The 23790-nt window shown below is 38.8% G+C and overlaps 1 protein-coding gene across 1 annotated transcript; it reads right to left on the minus strand.

The window, feature by feature from the left end:
- Window positions 1–21795: 21795 nt before the first annotated feature.
- coa3b (cytochrome C oxidase assembly factor 3b) lies at window positions 21796–23645 on the minus strand. The gene is made up of 2 exons (XM_086055934.1): window positions 23441–23645; window positions 21796–22091 (listed from the first exon to the last, which is right to left on the minus strand). Exons 1-2 carry the CDS (start codon window positions 23607–23609, stop codon window positions 21985–21987), a joined length of 276 nt encoding a protein of 91 aa, XP_085912060.1. The 5' UTR covers window positions 23610–23645; the 3' UTR covers window positions 21796–21984.
- Between the last annotated feature and the right edge of the window lie 145 nt (window positions 23646–23790).

Raw genomic sequence — 23790 nt, forward strand, 5'->3', positions numbered from 1 at the left:
AACAAGGTATCAAGGTAGCAGGTGACCTATAAATAGCCTTTAGATTTTCTCTTTATTTAGTTTGTCATGTCTTTTGCCAAAATAGGTAATATGTGTGTTTAGTGGGTTTCGCTTGAACAGACTTTGACAAAATGTAGCAATATGTTGATTATGACAATTGTAGAAATCCTCTGTTTGCCCAACTGGATCCGTGCTATGTAAATCAGGCATGTGTTTTATCTATCACTAGGCTCACTGGTGAAAAGGTCACGCACACGTTAACCTGTGAAAAAAAGTGTTAAATAGAAAGCCCACATTTTCTACCTTATTGCTCAGGCAAACAGGCATCTGCCAAAATACTTCATTAAAACTCTGCTAACATTTTAAATATATAATATTAGCTATAGTTTTTGTTGAAGAAAAATTAAAGTATTTAGAAATCTGAAGTAAAAACAAACAAAAAAATTGAGATATGAGTATAAAGTTAAATTGTTCTAATACATTTTTCCTGACAATTTGATTTTCCTTTCTAGCAGAAGTCTGCAGGTTTTTTTTTTTTTGCTAGCGCTCACAGGTATTTGGCACACTTTATAAGCTCTACCTTGTTGAAGGCCGCAGTTCCAGCGAAAGAAAAACAGCCCCAAAGCATGATGCTGCATCACTGTAGGGATGGTGTTCTTTTGGCGATGAGCAGTGTTTTGTTTGTCTCAAACATACCTTTTGGCATTATTGAATTATTGTTTCCTAAAAAATCCAACCTTGGCTTCATGGGACTAAATCACGTTTTTCCGCATGCTGTTGACTTTCCACGCTACCCTATAGCCAAGACATGCGACAAAGACAGGAGATTGTTGTCACATACAAAACAGCCAGTAAATGAAAGGATGTTGAAGAATTAAAACAATATTTGAAATGTTAAATTTAGCTGTTTTTTTCCCTCAAAAAGTGATGAGGACTTAAATGAAGTCCATCAGATTGCTATGGCGGCCATTTTTCTTTTGCTCAGTTTCTCGTCTGTCTCCTGGTTGTGGATATGTTTCACTTTGCAGTTTGTGATGCTTATTCACGATTAAACGGACATCCTATGTCACTGTCAGTCTCTCGTTGAATTCTAATTCTGTTTTATAAACTCATTTGACCTCTGTTTGAAGGAGGGAAAACGAAACGGCATACTGCCCATCCTCGACGTGGCAGAGTGATGTTGCAAAAGCCAGCAGCCAGCTGAGAGAGCGAGCAAGCGAGAGAGAGAGAGACAGTCAGACAGAGAGAGGGGGAGAGAAAGTAAAGGGAGCAGAGAGAAAAGAGGTGGCCTTTTTTTTTCCAGAGTGCATTTCGACTTCAGATGATGATCATTCAAGACTTTATCACTATTGTTTGAATATTTGATGGAGGAATAAGTAAAACACAACACACTCAATATACAGTATTACCGACTATATTATATCCCCCCCTCCCCACCCCCAAAAAAAACAAGCTCAAGAACAAAACATACACCTCTAAAACTGTCTGAAAACACATGTGACATCACTTGCCGTTATCTTATCGGGAGAGCAGGAAATCCTCACTTGGGAGAGGGTGGGGCTTACATGTGCTGCAAGGGGAGAGGAGGTGTGGCCACTGTGACTGGCTGTAATCGGATACCTGTCAATCAAGCACATCTTTCCCGAAAGGTTAACCCTTTGTTACACCCATCACTGATAATTGCAAGAGCCAGTGTCGCCATTGTTACCTTGACAAAGCAACTTATTTACTTTACTGATTACTTGGGTTTAAAGAGGAAGTCAACCCAAACATATTTTTTTTCAAGAATGTGTTCTATGCAAGCCCACTAGTTGAAACAAGGCATTCTGATAAATATTACGTTTGTGGAATATGACTTAAGCAGCAAAATCCACCCGTTTTTAGCCATCTCTGGGGCGGCCATTTTGTCACTTCTGTCAACTGAAAATGACATCACAACTCCTCAGGTCTCAGGTAACAACCAATCACAGTTGACCTGTTTTCTCAAGCTGAGCCGTGATTGGTCGTTACCTGGGCCCTGAGCAGTTGTGATGTCATTTTCAGTCGACAGAAGTGACAAAATGGCCGCCCCGAGAGATGGCTAAAATTTGAGTGCATTTTGCTGCTTAATTTATACAATATTCCACAAACGCAAAATTACTAGCCCACTAGTTGAAACACGGCATTCTGATTAATTTTGCGTTTGTGGAATATCAATCAATAAACCAATCACGGCTGACCTGTTTTCTGGAGCTGAGCCCTGAGTAGTTATGATGTCATTTTCAGGCGACAGAAATGACAAGGCCGCCCCCTGAGATGGCTAAAAATGGGTGAATTTTGCTGCTTAACTCATATACCACAAACACAATCTTAATCAGAATGCCGTATTTCAACTAGTGGCCCACCTTGGAACATTTTCTTGAAAAAAAAATGCTTGGGTTGATTTCCCTCTTTGAAAGCAACTCAGTTACAGTACTGATTACTTGCTTTCTAAAGTAACTTTAGCAGACGCCAGCAACTCCACTTACAATAAAATTGAAAACTGAATAAAGATCTATCTATCCATCTATCCATCTCTCTATCTATCTATCTATCTATCTATCTATCTATCTATCTATCTATCTATCTATCTATCTATCTATCTATATATATATATATATATATATAGATAGATAGATAGATAGATAGATAGATAGATATACAGTATATATGTGTGTGTGTTAAAGTAATTAAGGCAACAATTGTTATAAAACATTTACAGCCTTAGACCAATATTTTTTTAATCAACTTTGGAAATTAAAGCTATATTCAGGTCAATATGCAGTGCACTGACCATCATTGAGTATGACATATTCAAGTTATCTCTACTTATCTGTGGTGTAATATATTGTTCACATATAGAGAAGGTTATTTAGCATATTTTTGTGTTTACATTTTTGTTACCATTTTTGTCCTGTGAACACATCATTATCAGGCATACTGTATCTTATGTTACAATGTAATGCCTCATTTCAGATCTGTATAGGCCTAATGATTAAACAGATATATTTTTAGTTACTAACATGTAGTTTCGTCAAACAGAAATCGTTTTTATATATTATTATTTCACTTTTTTTTAATTGCATGCACATTTACATTTCTCATTGTTTTGTGAATATATGTCTACTTAGAATAATTTTTTGTTTGTTTTAATATGCGCAGTGAGTTAGGATCAACTTTTAACATTTTGAAGGACACTTACAAGGTGTATAACCACATAAAACTTTTAATTTTAACCTAATTTCAGAGAATGATCAAAGCATGTCGAGTCATATTGATAAAGCCGTCGGCATTTGATTTGGTGGTGAGGAAAGTTCTATGGATTGGTGGGCTCTCAACTTAATCGCAAGGCAAAAAAGTGAGTAACATGAGAGATCAGGAAAAAAAGAGTGAGAAAGAGTCTGGGTCAAAAGTGGAAAAAGAACATTCCCTTGCTTTCTCTCCCACTCCGTGGCAGTTTAATCTAACCAGTATGTGTGCGTCTCACACATGAGGGGGAGGAGATGGAGAAAGAGAGAGGCAGAAGGAGCGACAGTGAGAGAGAGAGAGGTTTTGCATTCTTTTCCATTGAGGTCAATTTTTAACTTTAAGTTTTCACCATGTACTGTAAAAAGATGGCAGAATCAAATATTGTTAACTTGGGCCAGATTTAATACTCATGTTGACCAACTCTGCTGTTGTATCTTCAAAATGTCAGTATTCTGCGAAGTGTCCAAAAGCGATGACTTGACCAGATGTCTTTTTTTTGTGTGTGTCTTTGAAGCAAAGCAAGCTGTTGTCTTTCCCCTTATATTCGTTTTGTTTTGGATAACTAAAGCGATTGACATTTTGAATCGTTAAATTGAATGGACTACAACACATCAAAATGAACATTTTACTTTTTTGTCTTCCTTCATTGTCCTTCTTTTTCTCCTCCCATCTGCATCTCATTCTGTCTTTTCTCTCCTCCTCCAATGTCCTCATCTGTTCAATGTGAAACCTTCGCTAATGTTTTCATGATTCAAAACCATCCCCTTTTCTTTCCCCCGAATGAGCCCACGTCATGGGGCTTCACACTGGATTTTCAACAACTTCCTTCCCTTCTTTCCATCACTTCCTTCCTCAATTTCTTGTCCCTCATGTTTACTTGGTCTTTGTACTTACTTCTCTCTTTTAAAAAAAAATCCCAAATGTCCCTTCTACCTGTAATAACTAACTTCCATTTTCCCCTCTCATCTCCACTTCATCTGCTATATTATGTGATTATCCACTTTCCTCTCTGGTGTCAGAGTTTTCTGTGGCATTGGCACAGTGTAGAGTAGGGAGGTTTACCTTGATGCAAAAAACAAAACATGTCTTTTTCCTTTTGACATCTCTTCATTTTTTTCCCCTGCAGCTTCAAAAGACATGCCGAAAGACATTCTGCAAACATTATAACAACAATGCCGTAAAATTGCACACACTGAAACTGGTGACGATTAATCGTGTAAAGAGTTTGGGATAAATTGCCACATTACTCTTCAGTATATTCTGCAACTAGCACCAGCGTATTGCCTCCAGCTCCTTTTGACATTCAGGTTTTCTAAGGGAAAACCGTCTAAAAATGTTTCCAAAGTTAAATGTTACAGAGCCGAAATAATTGTTCCTTTCCTTTTCAAAATGTCCCACAGTATTTGCTACAGTGCTGCTCTTCTGAAAACGACTACATTTCAGGAATGTAGCCCCTTTATGCTCCACGTACAGTATATACAGACTTTTCGGATCCCCAAATAAAGTAAGACACAATCATTACCACACACACATTATTTTTTTTTAATTCAGCTGCCCTATAATTTCACCGTATGTGGTCAGTGTGGATGGAACAAAGAGAGTTAACTTCTCTGCAGACGATTTCTCTGCATTCTGCTTTCTCTCACACTCTCACACACTCACCACTCCCTAACATGAGTTATACGGTCCTCCGCAAGCGTGTGTGTGTGTGTGTGTGCGTGAGCATGTGTGTGACCTTCCAGCTGTTTTTTTGAAGCCTTGTTGGAGTTGACTGTGCTGCCTCTATTTGTTTCTCAGTAATATTGCTGTTGAAATATATTCTATACAATCAATACTGTAGGTGTTCAATTATAAAGAACCACGAATGGGCTTCAAGAGGGAAGATGCAACTATATGTATGCGTCGGCCAGTTGCCTCTGTGCTTGTTTTTTTTCCCCCCTTTCACAGTAAATATCTGGTGGGAGTTTCTTTTTCTTCTTTGTCTCCCATTAAGCGCAGTCTGCCTTTTGACTTTGTGGCTCCTCTCTCTTCCTCTATGCTAAGTCGCTTCACCACGTGACTTCACCTCTCCTCCTTCTTTCTCTGTTTGTTTACTTCTCATTACATCTAAGAGTTTTTAATTCTGCCGCCTCCATCACATTATCAGTCATATTTCATCTGTATGTATTTTATTACATTGAATCAAGCTGACCTGGCAATTTGCAAGAAGTCCTCACCTCTGAATATGGTGAGGCCTACAAAACTGGAGCCAGGCTTTATGAGAGAATTAAAAGTATGTGTGAGACAAGAGGCTGATGGCAAGAAACATGCCGACTCTCAAAACGCTCAAATGTACCTGGAGAGCAGGGTTATAATAGCTTTGGATTTTACTCTGTAGTTAATTTTTATTTTGTTTTGTCTTTTATTCTTTAAATTCACTCAGTTTTAATCAGTGTTTAGAGTTTTGTTCCGAGGTTTTAACTGCAATTCCCAAATGACTTTTTTAATCTTCTTTCTTCTGCACAATAAAACCGAAACAAATACATTTAAAATAAACAACAAAAGCTGAAATTAATGAGAGAATTTTTGCTTTTTAGTTAGTTTTATAAACTTAAAAGGTAGTTTCAGTTAATTATTGTCTTTTAAAGCGATCTTGTTTTTATATTATTTTGTGAAGGAAAATTCAAAATTTCAATTTTAGTATATCGTTGGTTGTTTTGTTTGCTTCCCCTCCTCCTCGCTGAAAAGTATCATGTGATGGGCTCTCACTACTAATTAACTAACACAAATTCAGTGTAACATCCAGTTGTGTTTTTAATCATTTCTTTTCGTCGGTTTCTGTGCTTTTCCATCAAAATATGTCATTATGTGAAACTAGTCTTAAGGCACAAAAAAAGTTTGTGGTTGTGCTGAAAAAAATATCAATAACAGCAGTGCTTACATGATTTTCACTCAACTTTCATCAGATTATCCAGCAGTTGACTATATAAAAAAAATATTTCGACCTGTAAAATGTCCCTTTAATTACTTAATAATACAAGCTTAGCAAAAGATGGCTGGAAAAAGGACGATGGACAGTAAAGTGAATTAAATTGGCTATAGAACAAAATAAGAAAAACAACCATTGACAGACTTTGTATTACATGCTTTAATTTATTACTAAAGCAGAGTTGTAAAAAGTTTGAGGCATCTTCTGGTCAGATAAAGAGGAGCAGTAGAAGATGCAGGAGGCATGTTTAAAATAGGCCTTTGAAGAGGGAAATTTGGAGACAATTTAGATGAGCATCAAGAAAGAAACTTGATTTTTTTTTGTAACAAGTATACACTTCAAAATACATTCCTCAGCACAGTCCTTTGTAAAACCTGAAATTGCATGTTTCCCATCTTCCCTTAACCCCCCCCCCCTACTTTGTGAAAGCAGTTCTTTGACATTGCTGTGTTTTTTCTTGTTGGACCACCTGTATTCATGAAGCAGGTGTTTCCAATGGTGCCTTTTGGTCTGAAATATGTGACATTGTGAAAACAGAGATGGGAAATGAACTATTTGAGGTGTTATGTTCACTATGCCGCTCCACTTATTATTTTCATATATTTAGCTTGACCTGTTTGATAGCAAAAGTGTGTGTGGGTGTGAGGATAAGGTAAGGGGAAACAATACTCAAAATTAATACTTTTTGTCAAATTTGCAGTTTTCATCTCAATAAGGTCAAAAAGAGGCCATCGGTTGAAAGTAAAATTTGCATTGTGCAGTTAAAAAGCAGCAAAGACAGAGGAAGGAGAAACACTCATAGACGGTGAGAGAAAAACTGGCAATGATGATAGCTTTTGAATCGAGACTAGTCTTTTTGCGGGGAGTTATTTTCCTTTTTTTCCTGTGCGGACTTCAGAAAAACACACTTCACAGCAGAGGACATTCAGATGAATGAAAAAAATACATATTTAGCTTAAATGCTTTTTCAATTGCTCCTTATTAGAATTCTAGGAGGGAAAGAATAGGTATGACGGACCCCGGTCCGGATGCAAAGGCAGTTGCCTTTTTATCCTGGCCCAAACCCTGATCCAAATCCTAACTCTAACCCTAATCCTAACCCCAACCCTGCCCCTCTTTCCGGTAACTCTTCTTGTTCATGATTGTATGAACAGTACACCGGAAATATGCAAACCCATTGTGTGTATCAAACTGTTCAGAGAAGCTTTGTGAGTAAAGAGAGTGGGTGTGTGCGAGGCAAACAAGTGGTGCAAGGTCAGAAGTCCAATAGACTGGAAAAGAAATTGTAACTACATTTTTTAATCGGAGATGTAAGGAAAGTGTTTGCGAGGGTTCATTCAATTTCAAACAATTGTCCGATTTGTTTTTGTTTACTTTTTAATTTTTGTTGGTGCCATGTTTGGTGCTTGAGCTTGGAGTTATTTATTGGCAAAATGTGTATCTTGCATAAATAGGTATTTCTGAAGTTAGGGAGCTATTTGATGTTGCATTTTTAAAGTTAAAGTTATGTATTATATGATGTATTATTATTATTATTATGCATATAAATGTATTACTTTATTATTTCTGTTCACTATTTTATTCAACCAATTGCTATTAAACTAAATTCATCAGCCTTTGTGCATGTGAAGAATTAAGAGGATTATCCATCTTTTTTGGGATGTGACTTCAATGAATGAGCTGTCGATCCGTGAGCAGTTTTCACCAGATTCAATATGCAAAATGGCGTTGGCCATCTGTGAAAATTGATAACTCTGATTGGCTGTTAGCTAGCGATTCAGAAATGGAAAGTGACAAATGTGTTAGGCAAGGTTGCTATGCTGGGAATATTCTTTTTTTTGTTTTGTCTTGTTTGATCAGTGGTCGTGTTCTTCAGGATTAAACACAAATCTTGTGATGTTGTGATCATTTGACGCCTTCTGGGATTTGGGGATAAAAGAAAACGAACAGGCATACACGCAGATACAAAGACACTTGCTGGGATCAATGGATCCATCTCAGTGGGTATCTGGTCTTCTATTTCGATTGACATATTTTAGATCCATTTACTTTTACTCTGCCAATATTTTGGAAACTGGCTTTTGAGCTTGAACCCTGTGACTGAAAACTGTCCTCAATCTCGTCATGAAATTTAAAGGACACAAGGAATTCGTGGAATGCTGGAAGCTGGAGGAAAAATCGGAGATACAAATACAATATTAATTCATTTATTCATCTTCATCTTTGTCTTCTAAATCAACATGAAAGCGGTCCTGTCCACTTTCTTTCCTCTGAACTGTGTCATTTTCACTCAGCTGATCCAAACCAAACTGGAGAGAGAAGAAAACACAAACAGATTTATGCACAAAGAATGATTCTTTCTGCCCTCGACTGATTTTAGCGGAGTAAAGGTGAGAACAAGCGACAAGTTATTGTCATTTTAAGCACAACCCACATACTGTACACAATAAATAAACTGAAACAAACAACAGTGGCAGAAATGATATCGAGGGTATGCATTCCACTCCCAGAATGCCGTCTGTCAGTGGACGTAATGGGAAAGCATGTAGGAGCGTGTTCGTCTTAAGAAATGGCAAACAGGAGTAAAACAAAGCAGTTCCTCTTAACCTTGAGTTGTCGGACTCAGCACGGATACTGACAGCATCCAAAGCAATCAACTGTCTGTGAAGTTAAAACGTGTAGCTGAGGTTTCATTTCCACCATCCTATTTGCGGGAAGCAGGATTTTCAGCAATGATGGAGACTGAAACAAAATGACTAAGTAGACTGGACATAAGTAACACACTTCAGGTGCCATTGTGTCCCATTACCCCAAGATGTGACTGGCTTGTTGAAGAGAAACAAGCACAGGACTCCCACTAATTACGACTACTACGGTCATTGTTATGGTGAGTTGAATTTGTAATCTTTTTTTTGGTTTCTATGACGGTTTGTCAAAAATATTGCTTTACATGAAAACGGCCCCTGGTGCAAAATAAGGTTGAAGAAGGCTGAGCTACAGGAAAGAAGGAAGAGGCCTGAGACGCGTAGTGTGTAATCACGCCTCTCCATTTTCCTCCATGCTCTGTGGCGCTCGCCATTCAGGCCACGAAGGCTGCTATAAATACACAGTAAATTAGAGAGTCTCTCCGTGTGTGCGTTTTTGGAAGTTGCCCTTAGAAAGAGTGAACTTTTGAAACGTGTGTGCTGTATTGTTTCACCCATATAAGAGCTCCTTTTCATCCTTCTTTCAGAGCTCACATTTCTATTTCTCTTGACAATGGGATCCAAGCACAAAAAAAAAACATATTTCCATATTATACCAAAACAAATACTTCATAATAATATCCATCCATTTTCAGAAATACTGATAACGACCTGCGAGGTGTCAGAGAGTTCCGATTTCTTCAGTAAATATCTTGCCCCTTCTGACATCCTGTCCATCTTCCGTAAATAAACAAAGTGCATGCGTCCATCAGCACATCGACTTGTCCATCTGATCTGTGATATGCTCTTAACATACTTGGAGTTTGCTAGCAGGTGTTAAGAAGCTCTCAAAAGCCTCCAACCTTTTCATTTAGTTGCACACCCAAGAGACACTGAAGCAACTATTAACATTACTGCCACTGGTTGCCTCGTATTACGGGAAAAGATCTCTAAATCCCTATAACTTTGCTGAAAACAGATGTTGCGTTCATTCCTGCTTGTATTTTGTAGTTTGGTGTAAATATTTCAACACATCAAATCGATCAGCTGGAAATCCCACAAGAGCATGGAGTTTTTAAGGCTTGAGGTTATATACTCATATCTGTTAGTTTAGTTTGTAAAGGAGCCTTAACTCCCTGAGATCCTGCTGATAATCGGACGATCCTATTACCTTTTTCTTTGTGCTGCTAAATGGTGATGATGCTCATTTGCCTTCTGATGACGCAGCATCAGGAGCAACTGGGGGTTTCGTATCTTGCTCAAAGATAATTCGACACGGTCGTAATGGCCGGGGATCGAACCCACAACCTCTGGGTTGGGAGGCGACCACTCTACCACTGATCCATGCCGCCCCTGCATATATACTGATATATATCCTTTGATTTGATGAATGGTATGAAAATCATATGCCCAACATGGACTGCAGCGACACACTCGCAAAATCTGCGGACCAGCTGAAGCACAACAAAGCCTGGTAAAGGCCCTAAAGAGGCTCATTTCTCCTTGACATTAATAAAGCTATTCATTCTTCTAATTGGCTCACTTTTCATCCATTAAAATGTGTTGAAAATGATTTTACTGCTCCAGTGTGCATACGTGTGCGCACAGACTCTCACTGTGCCTAGTGGCCCGGGAGGCAATTGTTTTTACACAGCAAAAGATCAAGGGGGATAAGCAGAGAACCTGGTGGGATACCTGGTGGGTTTACTGCTTCCTTAGAAACCAGAAACACATACTGGGATTTTACTGTGTGTTTGTGTAAAGTCAGCGAGAAAGAGTGACAGATTACTGGAATTCGAACAACAAAACTATTTCAATCAATTATTATTTGTCAACCTCAATACCTTGTCAACATTTTCCAACGGGGTAAAGACGCGAAACGGCAAATTGATCGTTGCCATCAAGTGCAAGAGGTCTTCGTGGTATGCGGTGCAACCCTAAAATTCGCTGCACAAAGTCTTTGGGTACAAAATTGCCTCAAAAGCTTGGACCAGAACTTGAAGGTTGAACTGTCATCATGAATGACGTCATACATGCCTCCAAGCATATAATGTGAACCCTGAGTTGTATCCAAAGGATTAAACACACACGTTTTGCTTTTTAATTGGCTTTTATATGTCTATTATGTTACTGGAGAAGGTTATCAGTCACAGCAAAGTGGAAAAATGTGATGACGAACCCTAAAACTACAAATATAACTTAAAAACAGTCGTGGTCATATGCGTCCTAATTGCATCATAGCGCTCGTGTTCCATCCACCCGCCTGCTTTTACAATATCATTGCTGCATAATTTTGTGTTGGCTTTTTGAAGAGAATTCACATTTTGTCATTGGATGTCAGTGACAATAGTGTAGTGATCATTTGATACAAACGGACATTGCAATAACAGCACATTGTAACGGAGCGAGGTTATTCTTTCCCTTTCTTGCCACGCAACAAGAAAATCATGATCACGAATTCTTCTCATGTTTACCTGCTACCCAAATACCTAGTTGCAACGCTGGCATCTATAACCTCCTAAATGTCTTTATGGAGTAGTTTTAAAATCCCCCCCCCCCCCTCTAGCATTTTCCAGCATGGCATCAGGGGGCCACAAGTCACCTCTTCCTCTCCTTTCTTCTCCTCTTTTCATGCCCCTCCTTCTTTTGCTCTCAGCAATTTTTAAACAGTCCTTTCCATATTAGTGGCTCAGGAAGCCTGTTAATGTACGACGACCACCATACCCCCCCCCCCCCCCCACACACACACACAGTCGTACATCTCTAAAACTTCTGGTTCCTGTTAGCACTTAGCCACGTTAGCAGGGGGGCTTATGGATGGAGAGGTAGAACTGCTTACATTGAGCCCTGCATTGTTTTGAAGTTTTATGGTGGTCTTTTAAATTGGACTTGTGGAGCTTTCCTTACAAAATGCTTAGGTTAAAGCTTTTCCATTCTAAAATGTTCATGATGAGGTAATATGATTTTGCTGTAGCCTCTGTTTGGAGTTGGCAAAGAGTTTGATATTCAGGGTTAACAAAACCATACGATGTACCATTCAGGAATTATGTTTGACACATGATGTGGTATGCATTGGATCACTGATGTCCTTCCCCATATTTTCTACATTCGTCATTGTAATACAAGTTGACCTTGCTTTTTTCTATCCAAAGAATCCATTTTGAGAAAATTGGAGGCTCTTTTCAAGTGTTTTATGGTGAATTTTGTTCTGGTGTTCCAGGTCTTAAATGTTTCCAATCGTTTGTACTTTGTTGTAAACCCTCTGCATTTATATTTATGAAGTTGTCTCTTGATTGTGTATTCTAAGATCACTTTTCTTCTTTAGGCCAAACTCTAGGGTTTGACTATCTCTCTTAAGTGTGTTGTTTATTCCACCAAATTATGGCCTCCACCTTTTTACCGCTTTATTTGTGTTGATGTGACAAAGCAATGGAGTGCATCGATCTTTTTAAACACGTGTGATGTAATTGGCTGAGTACTACTGAGTTCCTCAATATAGAGGTACTCTGCATAGAATTCCTAAATGGTAAATGTCAAACTTCAGTGGAATATCTTAAATTCAAGGCAATTGCATCTTGATTGTTTTATTTCAAATTCACTGTGGCAGTGCGTTAAAGCAACATAAATAAATAGCTAAATAAATAAATAAATAAATGAATAGATAAATAAATAAATAAATAAATAAATGAATAAATAAAACTCTGTTGTTGTCCAGTGACTTCTGGGCATAAGGGTAGATACAAAATCTAAAATCACAGTTTTTATGCCAGTTTAATGAAAGTTCTATTTATGTCTAATGGATCTCATTCACTCTTTCAATTTCAGTGAGCTATCAACATTTTAGTGTTTTAAGAAGAGCGAAAGTTCAAATTGCATTCAGTTTTTTAGACGCAAATCACTTTGTTTCACTCAGTCAGATAAAACATTCAATACTAAAACATTTTCCTTTTCTGGAATGCATGTAAATAAGTAGAATTTGACATGTTGATCAGTAAATATGGAGACTATCTTTAAAAATGTATGAAAACAATACTTATATTTTGGCTTTGAAAATATGATTTCGGTTAGAGGACATACACACTTCGGTTTATTAACTGTTCCAGAAACATGGAATGACGTTGGTAACGGTGTTAATTTAGGGCAGCTGTGACATAAACGTGATATTGGACGGAGGTCTCTTGAGCACTGTAGGAGATGGGGTACCTAAAGTTGTGGCCAATTAGTTCTTTAAGAGCATCAGACGGATGTACTGGAACAGGGACAGGCAAGAAAAAGCACCATATGACAACCCAAAGCTCATTATAACAGATTCTACTGGATGTTAACGTAAAACTGTGAGGGTGACTATTAAAAAGTCAACAGGACATTAGAGTCATTATTGGGGAAGTCTCAGGGCACCGGAATTCCCTCTGAGCAACATTACATTGCTGCCACGACAGGCACCTTAGAGCCACAGCTCCGGTCCACCGCCTCAACAATGGCGGCACGGAAGATGGTCCACTAGGACTCAATGTCTCCCCTCTCCCTTAGAACGGGGGTGAAGTTGACTCGATCATTGAACTGTGGCCTACAGATCTTAGCTTTTCAGTATTGCGCCCTCCTGCACGGAGATGTCGGATGTTGTTCCTGATATCTGCCATAACCGTCTACCAAGTAACCCCCTAATTACTGCCCCAGTGCCTTGATTACGACTGGCACCACTGTTGCCTTTACCCTCCACATTTTCTCTTGTTCTTCCTTCAGTACTTGGTATTTCTCCAGCTTTTCGTATCGCTGCAAATCGGGATTGCTACATACATCACAGCTACTCTCTTCTGATGTTTATCCACCACCACTATGTCAGGCTGGTTGGCTATCACCAGTTTGTCAGTCTGGATCTGAAAGTCCCACAGGATCTTGACCTGGCTGTGGTGTCTGCCATCTTGATTCTGGGAACCTATAGTCTATATTTGGTACACATATTCCGGTACTCTATTCCTACTACCTGGTTATGCCGCTCCATGTATGCTTTTCCTGCCAGCATCTTACACCCTTGCTGTTATATGGTGCACCACCTCTGGGGATGCACCCGAGGTCCTGTCTGATGTGGTAGACCCAGTTTCTATTGGTCTTGTGTCTAGGGCTTGTTCTTGTGCTGCCATGATTACTGCCTCCGTGCTGTCTTTCAGTCCAGCATTTTCCAGCCAGCTTATTATAAATTGGTGGTTCTCCAAAGGTATGGGCCAGGAGTGTGACATGATAGTTCAAGTTGTCCTATTCGCTAGGTTGACCGACTTTACTTAGGCTCCCCTTTATGGTACCTAAAAACATCCAGCCGGGATGTCAAAATGTCCTGGAATCGCCAGTGTGTTTGTGTTCTGCTTTCCTGCATTGGTCAGTGAATGTCAATGGTTGTTCTATATGCAAATCATTACTATTTGGCATTTATATTTTCAAGAAACCTTTGTGCCTTCTAATGCCACTTGTTATACTTAACTGTGAATATTGCTACTGTACATTGCATTCCTTCATGGCTCCAAGATGTGAGCTTGAGAAAACAAATGGCTCTTGCAAGCTATTCAGAAACATATCCAATGGAAAGCTCACTTTCTGCAACAGCCCTCAGCAAAAAAAAAAAAAAAAAAAAGTGTCAAGGCCCCATATGATTTAAGCCTGGTTCTTGCAGTCATTTGTGGGTGGAGCACAATGAAATAGGTGGGCTCATCCAATTTCTGAAGTGGTGATTGGTTGATGCTATTTCGGCTGTACGCTATTGGCTGCTGTGGTGTTGGGTCACAGTCAGAGCTGCTGGAATTGTAGCTATGATGAGTTCTGCAGAGGATGAAAACCCCAAGTCACATAGATCCACATCATGGAAGGCCTGCACTGGAATACGTTTATAGTCTCTCACTGCTCTACCTCTTCATTGTTTATTCATCCGCAGTTGATTTTCCAAGTGTCACTATGACAGTGCAGATTTTGTGGCAATCAGATTGGGACAAGTAGCGCTTAAAGTCCATTCTAGTTCTTTCTCTAAAATGAAGTCAGTTTCAAAGCCGTTGCACATATTCAATTTTAAGAGGGAGCACTCTGTGGAATCTCTCATTGTCTGATGTCACATCCTGAAGATTTATAATAAACAGCATTGAGCATCTATCAGCTCTGCCTTCAAAAGCGGTTGAGCAGTTTGCATTGCCGTAAACAGGAAATGGAGAGGAGAGCATTTTAAATGGTCCTCGCTGCTGTGTTGGATCTCAAAAGGAGATAAAATTTGGCCCATTTTCGACAAGACTTATATCAGCCACACTCTGTTCTCTGAAACAGTAAGTTGATGTTGATGGACAGATCTTCCACATAAACCAAGATTTAAGGTCACCATGTTGTTAAGTTGTTTTATTCCGTTCATCTAAACTTTAAAGGAGCAATGCAACAACCACATTTACCTCCCCAAAAATCTTCCTTTAAACGTTTTGGACGGCGCTTCTATTTTTGGAGGAGCATGCGTGCATTCCCAGGTTTCAGTTTGAGAGGAACCAATCGTCGTAGCGGCCTCTGGTGGTCAAACTAAATAATTTCCTTCCCACAACCAGAACTCCCTGTCGCACATACAGGTCCTGTTGCTCATCCATGCCGAAGAGTAAATTAGAATGAATGAGTACTTGTCTTGATGACGAATGACTTTACTGCTGAAGTAGTATGACAAGATAATACATTAGATAACAATTAACAATCACTTTAAGGACACGTGCTGATATGAGGTGTCAGTAAAGAGGGAGGGGAAAGGAAGGGCAACTGATGGCAGGGTTGTGGACTGAACACGGGGGTGTGGTTTATAATAGGGCGGTGTTAAGAAATGATGGACTGTCTCCAAGCTAAGCAAAACACTCCAAGCTGTAGCCAGATGTGCCATTTTGTTTTGTGATGTAAAATGACCTGTAGCAGAAGCTAAAGTCACTCCAATGAAGCAGGCAGATTTTTCACTAATTTACTTTCTAAAACATTCATGGCAATGTCTCAGAGCACCAAGGACCTGCGGCTCTATTTTCGTAGACCGCGCATTTGCGGATCCAGATTTTTGTATCTGCGCAAGGCTCGCTACGCATTTGCCTATTTGGCAGGCCAGACTTGGCCAAGCTGGGCGGGCCAGTGCAGCAGAGGGAGTGTAATAGGAGATGCGCCTGGCGAAGAGACAACTTGGTGGCTGGCAGAAATTCGATCTAGACACTACACCCGCTCAGACCACGTCATGGGCTAATGTGATATACTTCATTCAGAAATACGTGAACAGCGGGCATCAAATCCTCGCAACCAATTCGTTGAACGCATTTTTATTTTTATTATTTTAACATTATGGCTTTGACATGATGCAGGGGAAACCATGATAGCGTTTCTCTGGATGTCACTTGAAAGTGGCTCTGGATCTTCATCCAGCATCATGTCATGGGTGGAGAAACTCTGTGTAAGGGTGGTTATTATGTAAATTAGCCCAACTGTTACGCAACAGTGGAGTGGAAGTGCAAAACGGCTTGCTCAGTGACATATTATCAGAATCAGAATCAAGCACAACCAAAATAATTATGTGGGGTGTTTTTTATTTCACATGTGACAGGTGGGCAGACACTCCAGAGACCCAACTATTTCTATATAAATTATTGAAAAGTAAATTCTCCATAATACTTCCCTTTAATGGATAATGATGACAGTCATCTCTGTTTATATCCTCCTATTTATTCTGAATATTTGACTTACCGTCCCTACTTTTACAATTATATTGGCACCAGCACAAAACCAATCTGTTTTGTATTAATAACACTCATTCATCCTGAGGCTTACAGTCTTTCCAGTCATTCAGTGAGATGGACACAAATAGACAAAAACAACACACAATCACACTCACGTTCGACAGATGGAGACTTCAAATAAAATACCAAACCTTTACTTTTACTGTTGGAGGAGAGGAAAAGATACAGGGAGATATAGACTAGGAACATTAAAATTAAATAATTCATTTTCATTTCTCCCATAATTCGAGACATGGATGTACTGCATTTATCGCGTGTTTTAACCCTTGTCCCGCATCACTCATGTATGATGATTGCCATGTTTTTTTTTGTTGTAAGCACCTTGAGGTACAATAGCTTACACTGTTACTTCTTTCTTTATTGCTAATTCACACTTCTCTGCTAATAACAATAAAAGGGTACAGCGTTATTTTTTTCTGATTTTTCATTGTATATATATATATATATATATATATATATATATATATATATATATATATATATATATATATATATATATATATATATATATATATATATATATATACACACACACACACACACACACACACAGTCTGCTATTGATGCAGATTAGCAAGCAACAACATCGGCACACCAGATGTGTGTGTGTGTGTGTGTATTTGCATGAAGAGGGTGGAGTTGAAGGAACTGGAAGACCTCTGAGTGGACGTGTTTGGATGACGTTGCGATTCACTGAGGTGTGCTTTTGGCATTAAATATTCCTCTGCTGCGTTCATCCCCTCTATGATTTTCCTCTCCCCATTTGCTCTTGTCAGGCATGTGTGGGTGAGCGGACACACTCAACACACACGCTCCTCCTCCATCTGTCCACGCTGAATGGAAAAAGCAGATTCACTCAGTGAAATGCTTTTTGTGGAGGTCCCTTTCTCTCCATTTTTGGATGGAATGACAGATAAAAAGTGTGTGAAGTACTTTATTTTGCTTTTTTCATTGGGTGATGATAATGTAAAGAGGGCTTTTATACAGGGACCTGCCACAAAGGCATGACCATTTCATACTTTACTGTATAATGAAAGGTGTGAAAAAAATAGTTGTTTAACCAGGGTTAAGGGTTTCTTATCAAAAGCATGACTATTAACAAATTTCAGGAACTGACAACACTTCACAAAAAAGCCGCAGGCTGTTACAGGTGCAAAATCTGTGTGAATGACAATAGTGAATTAGAAACAATACTTTCAATTTCCTCCCTTTCCTCCAACATGTTGATTGCATTAGCTTCCCTCCAAAAGTCTTTATTGGGGTTATCGATTATAGTTATAGACTGAAAATATTTAGTTTTGCTTGACATCAAAAGTTGAATTTGAGACAAATGCAAAGATGGACGAGTGGCTTTCAACAACTAAAGCATTAAGAGGTTCAAAAGAGCCATGATGAAAATCTTTGCTCCATATGACAGCTGATTAAAACCATTGATTAGGCTAACAAATGTTTCCCTTCTTTGTAGCTCCTCAAATATTGATTCAGTTAAATGACCACAGGGGGGCTGTTCAGTACTATAACACTAATTAGTATGGGTCTTTAAATATACATATTTCATGGCAAAAGTACACAAACTCTGTAGAAGTACAGATTGATATACTCAAAAGAGATTGTGGTAAAAGTAGAAGTACTGATTCAACAAAAGGTACAAACTCTAAAAGGTACTTAAATATATACATTGTGGTGCTATTACTATATTTTATTCATTCAATGAAATTAGTTCTGATGATTCTGAGTGATTTTCCCACGCTGTTTATGCATATGTTTATGAATGAAACACAATAACCACCATCACATGACTCTGTGGATGTCTGCCTGCTCCTTGATCAAATACACCAAAATTACGTTCAACCACCTGCGCTACCACTTAGACCTGCTTTTAGATTTCACCTACCTTTTCCTCACCAAATTGTCAGATGTGCCAGGTGAGCGTAATTAGAAAATGCCCTCAGTCCACCGGGTATACCAAATTCACAAACACACTAAACTAGACGTCACTCGACACAAAAATGGAGACGGGCCCCTTTTTAATGCTGAGCGCAATCTACTTTCTGTGACCAAATTGTCAGGTGCCCAGGGGGCGCGGTAACTCCATGAACTGGAACAACCAGTAAGGCGCAAGGCCGAATGCTAAGTTACATAATAATAACAACTGGAAAATACACCTTACTTGTATGTATTATTTCAGATTATGCAGAGAATTTTGGAACATCAGAAGCTGGTGGTTTTTAGACTATTAAAACAAAACGCATTCGTCGCAAATCATTCTCACAGCCAACAACATCAAACAATTTTCTTAAATAAGGCCACAGTTGGGGAATAGCTTGCTTCTCTGAATATGTTGTCATTGTTTTTAATGTTTCTGGTATTACTTTGTGCCACTGCTATCCCTGTTCATACTGACCACTCAGACCCCAAATCTTAATCCTGGTTGAACAAAATAACACGCCTATTTTGACAAAGTAAGTAGGGAGTACGGACATCTACTTTCAAATGTCACCACACAAACACAATATACAATAATAATCATACAAATCTCTTTTAATACTGAAGTACAGATACCTGAAAAATCCATTTGAGTACAGTATTGAAGTATTTATCATTTACTACTTCCAAACTCTGCTCTATATACACACATGCTTTGAGACACATGAAGTGATGCATATTTGACCATTGGCTATACAAAGAGACAAGCCAGTACAGGCCTACATACACAGTTATAAGCACAGCTCCACTCATTCACAGGGGGGGGGGGGGGAGTTTGAGCTGCTAGCTATGACCTTGTTTGTGGGAGGCGGGCAATACGAAGATCGAATTGTGATCCAAACAACAAGAAGTTGACCCACCATTCGGACAATTGAGACATGAGAGTACATTCAGTGAAATTATTGATTAGCAGCTACTGTATGTTAGCAAGAATAAGAAATAATGTAGTCAGAAAGTGCAAACAGGAGATACTCCCCAGAAGTTACTCTTTGGATTTTAAAAGCGTGTTCATTTATAATCAGGGTACACCTGAGAACTAGCTGGGTGGCCGTAGCTTTGCACTGGTCACTCTGATTCAGAGTGCTTGCTAGGCGGCCGTGAGGTCACGTGGTGTCACCATGGAGATGGATTTAAAAAGGAGGAAAAAGTCAGGAAAATTTAAATGGCAAAAACTGTCACACACGATATCTCCAGAACTGAGTAGCTACTACATAGTTCCACATGTTTTCTAAACATGCATAAGATATTTAGGCACAGCATTCTGAATTCACTTTACAGGGTCTTTAACAACATCAAATAATTTGCCTCAATAATGCCATGAATGGAGAATATCTTGCTTCTCTGAATCTGTTACACCATCAAAGTTACCATTCCTCGGTTTACTCTGTTTACCTTTATCTGTTTACAGCTTTATTAGTTCACTTTCATTTAGCAGTTTGAAAAATAAATATAGAGTCTATTTTAACAAAGTAAGGACTAGAAAGAATAGATTAAAGATAGATCGATGTGTTTTTCAGGGCTGATACCGGTACTAATTATTAGTAGTCAAGAAGGCAGCTAACCGATATTAGGAGCTGATATTAATTTTCAGTAAAAGGCAAATATAGTAGTCATAATTAAAAAATAAATTTAAAAAAACAATTAAAACGTTTTTTTTCCAACATTTAAAAAAAACTGAAATGTTGAACTTATCTGTTTGAATGAAAACTAAAAACAAAGGATGTAACGAGTTTTCAGGGTCAGCAGCATCTCTTATAAAAATTAACGGGAAATTTAAATGAATACCCTGAAGTTAACAGTTTTAAATTAATCTCTTATCGGCCATTAGATTCTTAAAAAAAAAAAAAAAGTCCAAGCCGATAATCGGTTTATCCCTAGTACAGACACAGTATCTGTTTTCCAATGTAGGAGGTAAAAGTACCATTAAGTCATCCGAACAAAACTCATGTAAACAGTTACGTGAAAAATCTCCTAAAGTACAGTAACTAAGTCTTTTTTATTTGTTACTTTCCACGACAGGAATTGAAATGTTTTATCTTTGTAAATGTTGATGTTTTGGATCTCATTGAATTGTTCTGATTTATCAAGTAAAGTGTTGTGAGCTGTGCGTGTGGATGGCTTCGTCCTTTCACATCTAAATTTGATCGATGCAAAAATGAGTGCTCTTGCCATGAGCGAGTGAGAGGAAAACTCACTAGTTGTCTTTGCACATTTGATTGGAGCTTCACGGAGCCACATATGCACATCTGTCAGTGGGTGGATCTTAAAAGTTGGATCACTCAAGTAAAAGCGCACTCTAGTGGATTCATAGAGGAAACAAGTTAGAATTTACACGTGTACGGATTTCTCTAGTCTTGCCAGATTTGGAGAAAGTTTGTGGCCGTCTTGCGGTGTGGTCAAGACGCTTAAGGCAAAGCTGTGCATTATGGGAGTTAGTTTGACCAATCCGGTCACTCGACTTAAAATGACACGCAATTTTAATTGGACGTTTTTGCTGTTGACCTCGGTTACCTAGGGTGGATTTTCAAGCATGTTTCACTGTCTTGCGCCCACACAGGCAGAAACACGCGACTGTATTATCTCCATTTTGTCTTATATATACAGAATATCTAAATTTGGGATGAAGTGCCCTTAAATGACATCCTGGCACATCACTTACTATCGCCTTTCTATGCTATTGTATCTTTGTTGTATTTTTTTCATGCCGACCATTGGTGCGTCAATCGATTCATCAATCAACCTACGACCATCCTTGCATTATAATTTCTAGGCTCGTATCGCCCCCAAGCGGACATTTTGGAAAATTCACTGGAGAGGAGCGAGGCAGGTAGTGGATAATTTCATACAAAACCAGTTTGATTCTAAAATAAATTAAACAAACTAACAGAAGATGCCTTATTTTTAATAGACAGGTGCTTTTATTCCACGATACATTGCATTTCATAGGCCTGACACCAACGACAAAAATTTCACCAACTCACAAAGTAAATGTTAGTTCATTGATACATTTGGAGTTACCTACTTGACCGATGTTCATGAACTGTTTCATCAGTTTCTACATTTCAGCAAAAAAACATATAGGATGACTCAGTAATAACTCTGCTCTACATGGTTTCAGACACTCAATAATTTATTTTGAATGGAACTTTATCTCACAACAGACTTGGCAAAAAACTTGTCTGCTTGGAAAGCTTGGAAGCCACCAAACAGCCTCATCAGCCATTAATGATGTCACCGTGGAATGACAGATGTCCTCCATGACAAAAGACAAGATCCCTGCGAGGCAAGGAGTTCACATTCAAGAGTTGGCACCAGTCCGTGGACCTCTGATGATATGGCTCCTGGCTTCATCATCGATTTCATCCAGGATTCTCTCCTGTTTTACAGACAGGATGGTGTAACTAACTGGAGGACTACAAGTTAAAGGAAAACATTTGAAGGTGAAGAGAAGACCTGCAAATGAAAAGTTTTAGTTAGTTACCATAGCAAATCTGTGGGATGATTTTGTGGATTTTCAAACAGGTAAATACTGGTTCTTTCATAACCAAGCACATCTAATTTCGCATTTTTAAAAAGGGAGGGGATCTTACACCTCATGTTTTTGGCTTTTCAGGGATATGTCCTGAAATAAGGAAGCATTTGTTAAAGCAAGGTGGTGACGAGTGCTTAAAGAAACACTAAATATTAAAGACCCATAATACAGTAATATAATTATAATTACATAATCGGAACAGTAGCACGGTCTGCCTCATTTTGAGCCAGGAAAACCCTTGAGTTGTTAACCATTTTTTCCCGCTAGTTAGTGCTATCAACATCCTGATTTTTCCCTGGTGGATGGTGCAAACAGGTAAATATTGCCTGTATGGCAGGCAAAATCAGCCACTACTTTAAAAAACGAACTCGCCAGTAGCAAAGTCAGTGGTTGAGGTGAAAAAGAACAGAGAAATTAACATAATAGACAGTTAAAATGTTGGTAAATTGCAATCATCGTGATGACTTTTAATCTCGTCATAACTTTAAAAGTCATCATGATCACTTTAAAAGTCATCATGATGATTTTTAATCTAGTCTTTTTCTTGTTGGGTGACACTAATACACAGTCATACATAACAATGCAAAGCCAACGTGTATGTGATTGAAACATTATTTTTGATTGGCTTTGACAAGCAGTGGCTAAATCAATTTACCTGGCTATTAAAAGATGGAAGTATTTAAAAACACTCAACTAAGAAAGTTACTAAAACACAATATTGTACCAGTAGTTTTGATTAAGAAATATTTGTTTGTTTGTTTGTTTTTAGCACTATATGATGATAGTCAGATACTTCTTGGAACTCTTAATTGGTTTTGACAGAATACATACACGTCACGTCGGGATGGTATCACCTCTGCCTCAATTTGAGCCAGGAAACCCCCTGCTACAGTTCTTACAGCATTTAACGTTATAGACGTATGATTCTTGAAAGAACACATCACATGAAACCATCCATCTGCTGACCATCACCAAAATATCTCTCATCAATTCAACTATGTATGTGTTGAGTTGAGTAGTCCAAATAAACTATTTGGGCTGAGTTTTAAACAGGATATAACATGCGACGTTAAAAAGAGCATAAGTCGTTTCACAAAAAATGATCACTTAGTATATCTTTTTTTTTTATCATTATCTAGAGTATTTCTGACGTTTGCTATTCCATTACATCTGGCGTTACATCCCAACAGAATGAAGGGCAGTTCGTCCACAAGAAGGATACACATGGCGACCACAAATGCCCCAATACACAAGCCGGTCACAAGGTTCCTGCTGCGGATTCGCGTTGCATTTTTCTTCCAGTAGTCCAGCTCCTGTCGTCGGCGAAGGAGCTGCTTCTCCGCCGTTGTTAAAGTCCGTTCAGCCAATTTCGCTGCGTCTTGCTTCTCCATGACTCGTTTGGGTGACTGCGCATGGTGATGACGTCATCAACCGCACACATTTATGATTCGCTGAACGAGGACGAGCTCATGGCGATTGGCTAGGCGAGAGAACAAAAGTTGTGATTGGCTATTCAGGCGAGCAATGCTGATGGTCGGGTACATGAATTATAGCGCCCCCTTCTGAGAGATT

This window comes from Filicampus tigris, chromosome 16 (assembly GCF_054856515.1).
Source record: "Filicampus tigris isolate MCC_2025a chromosome 16, RoL_Ftig_1.0, whole genome shotgun sequence".
Taxonomy (NCBI): domain Eukaryota; kingdom Metazoa; phylum Chordata; class Actinopteri; order Syngnathiformes; family Syngnathidae; genus Filicampus; species Filicampus tigris.

Coding starts and splice junctions, on each gene's coding strand:
- coa3b (XM_086055934.1), bottom strand. CDS start 23,609: ATGGAGAAGCAAGACGCAGCGAAATTGGCTGAACGGACTTTAACAACG. Junction 22,092..23,440: donor GGCATTTGTGGTCGCCATGT/GTATCCTTCTTG, acceptor GTAGTCCTCCAG/TTAGTTACACCATCCTGTCT.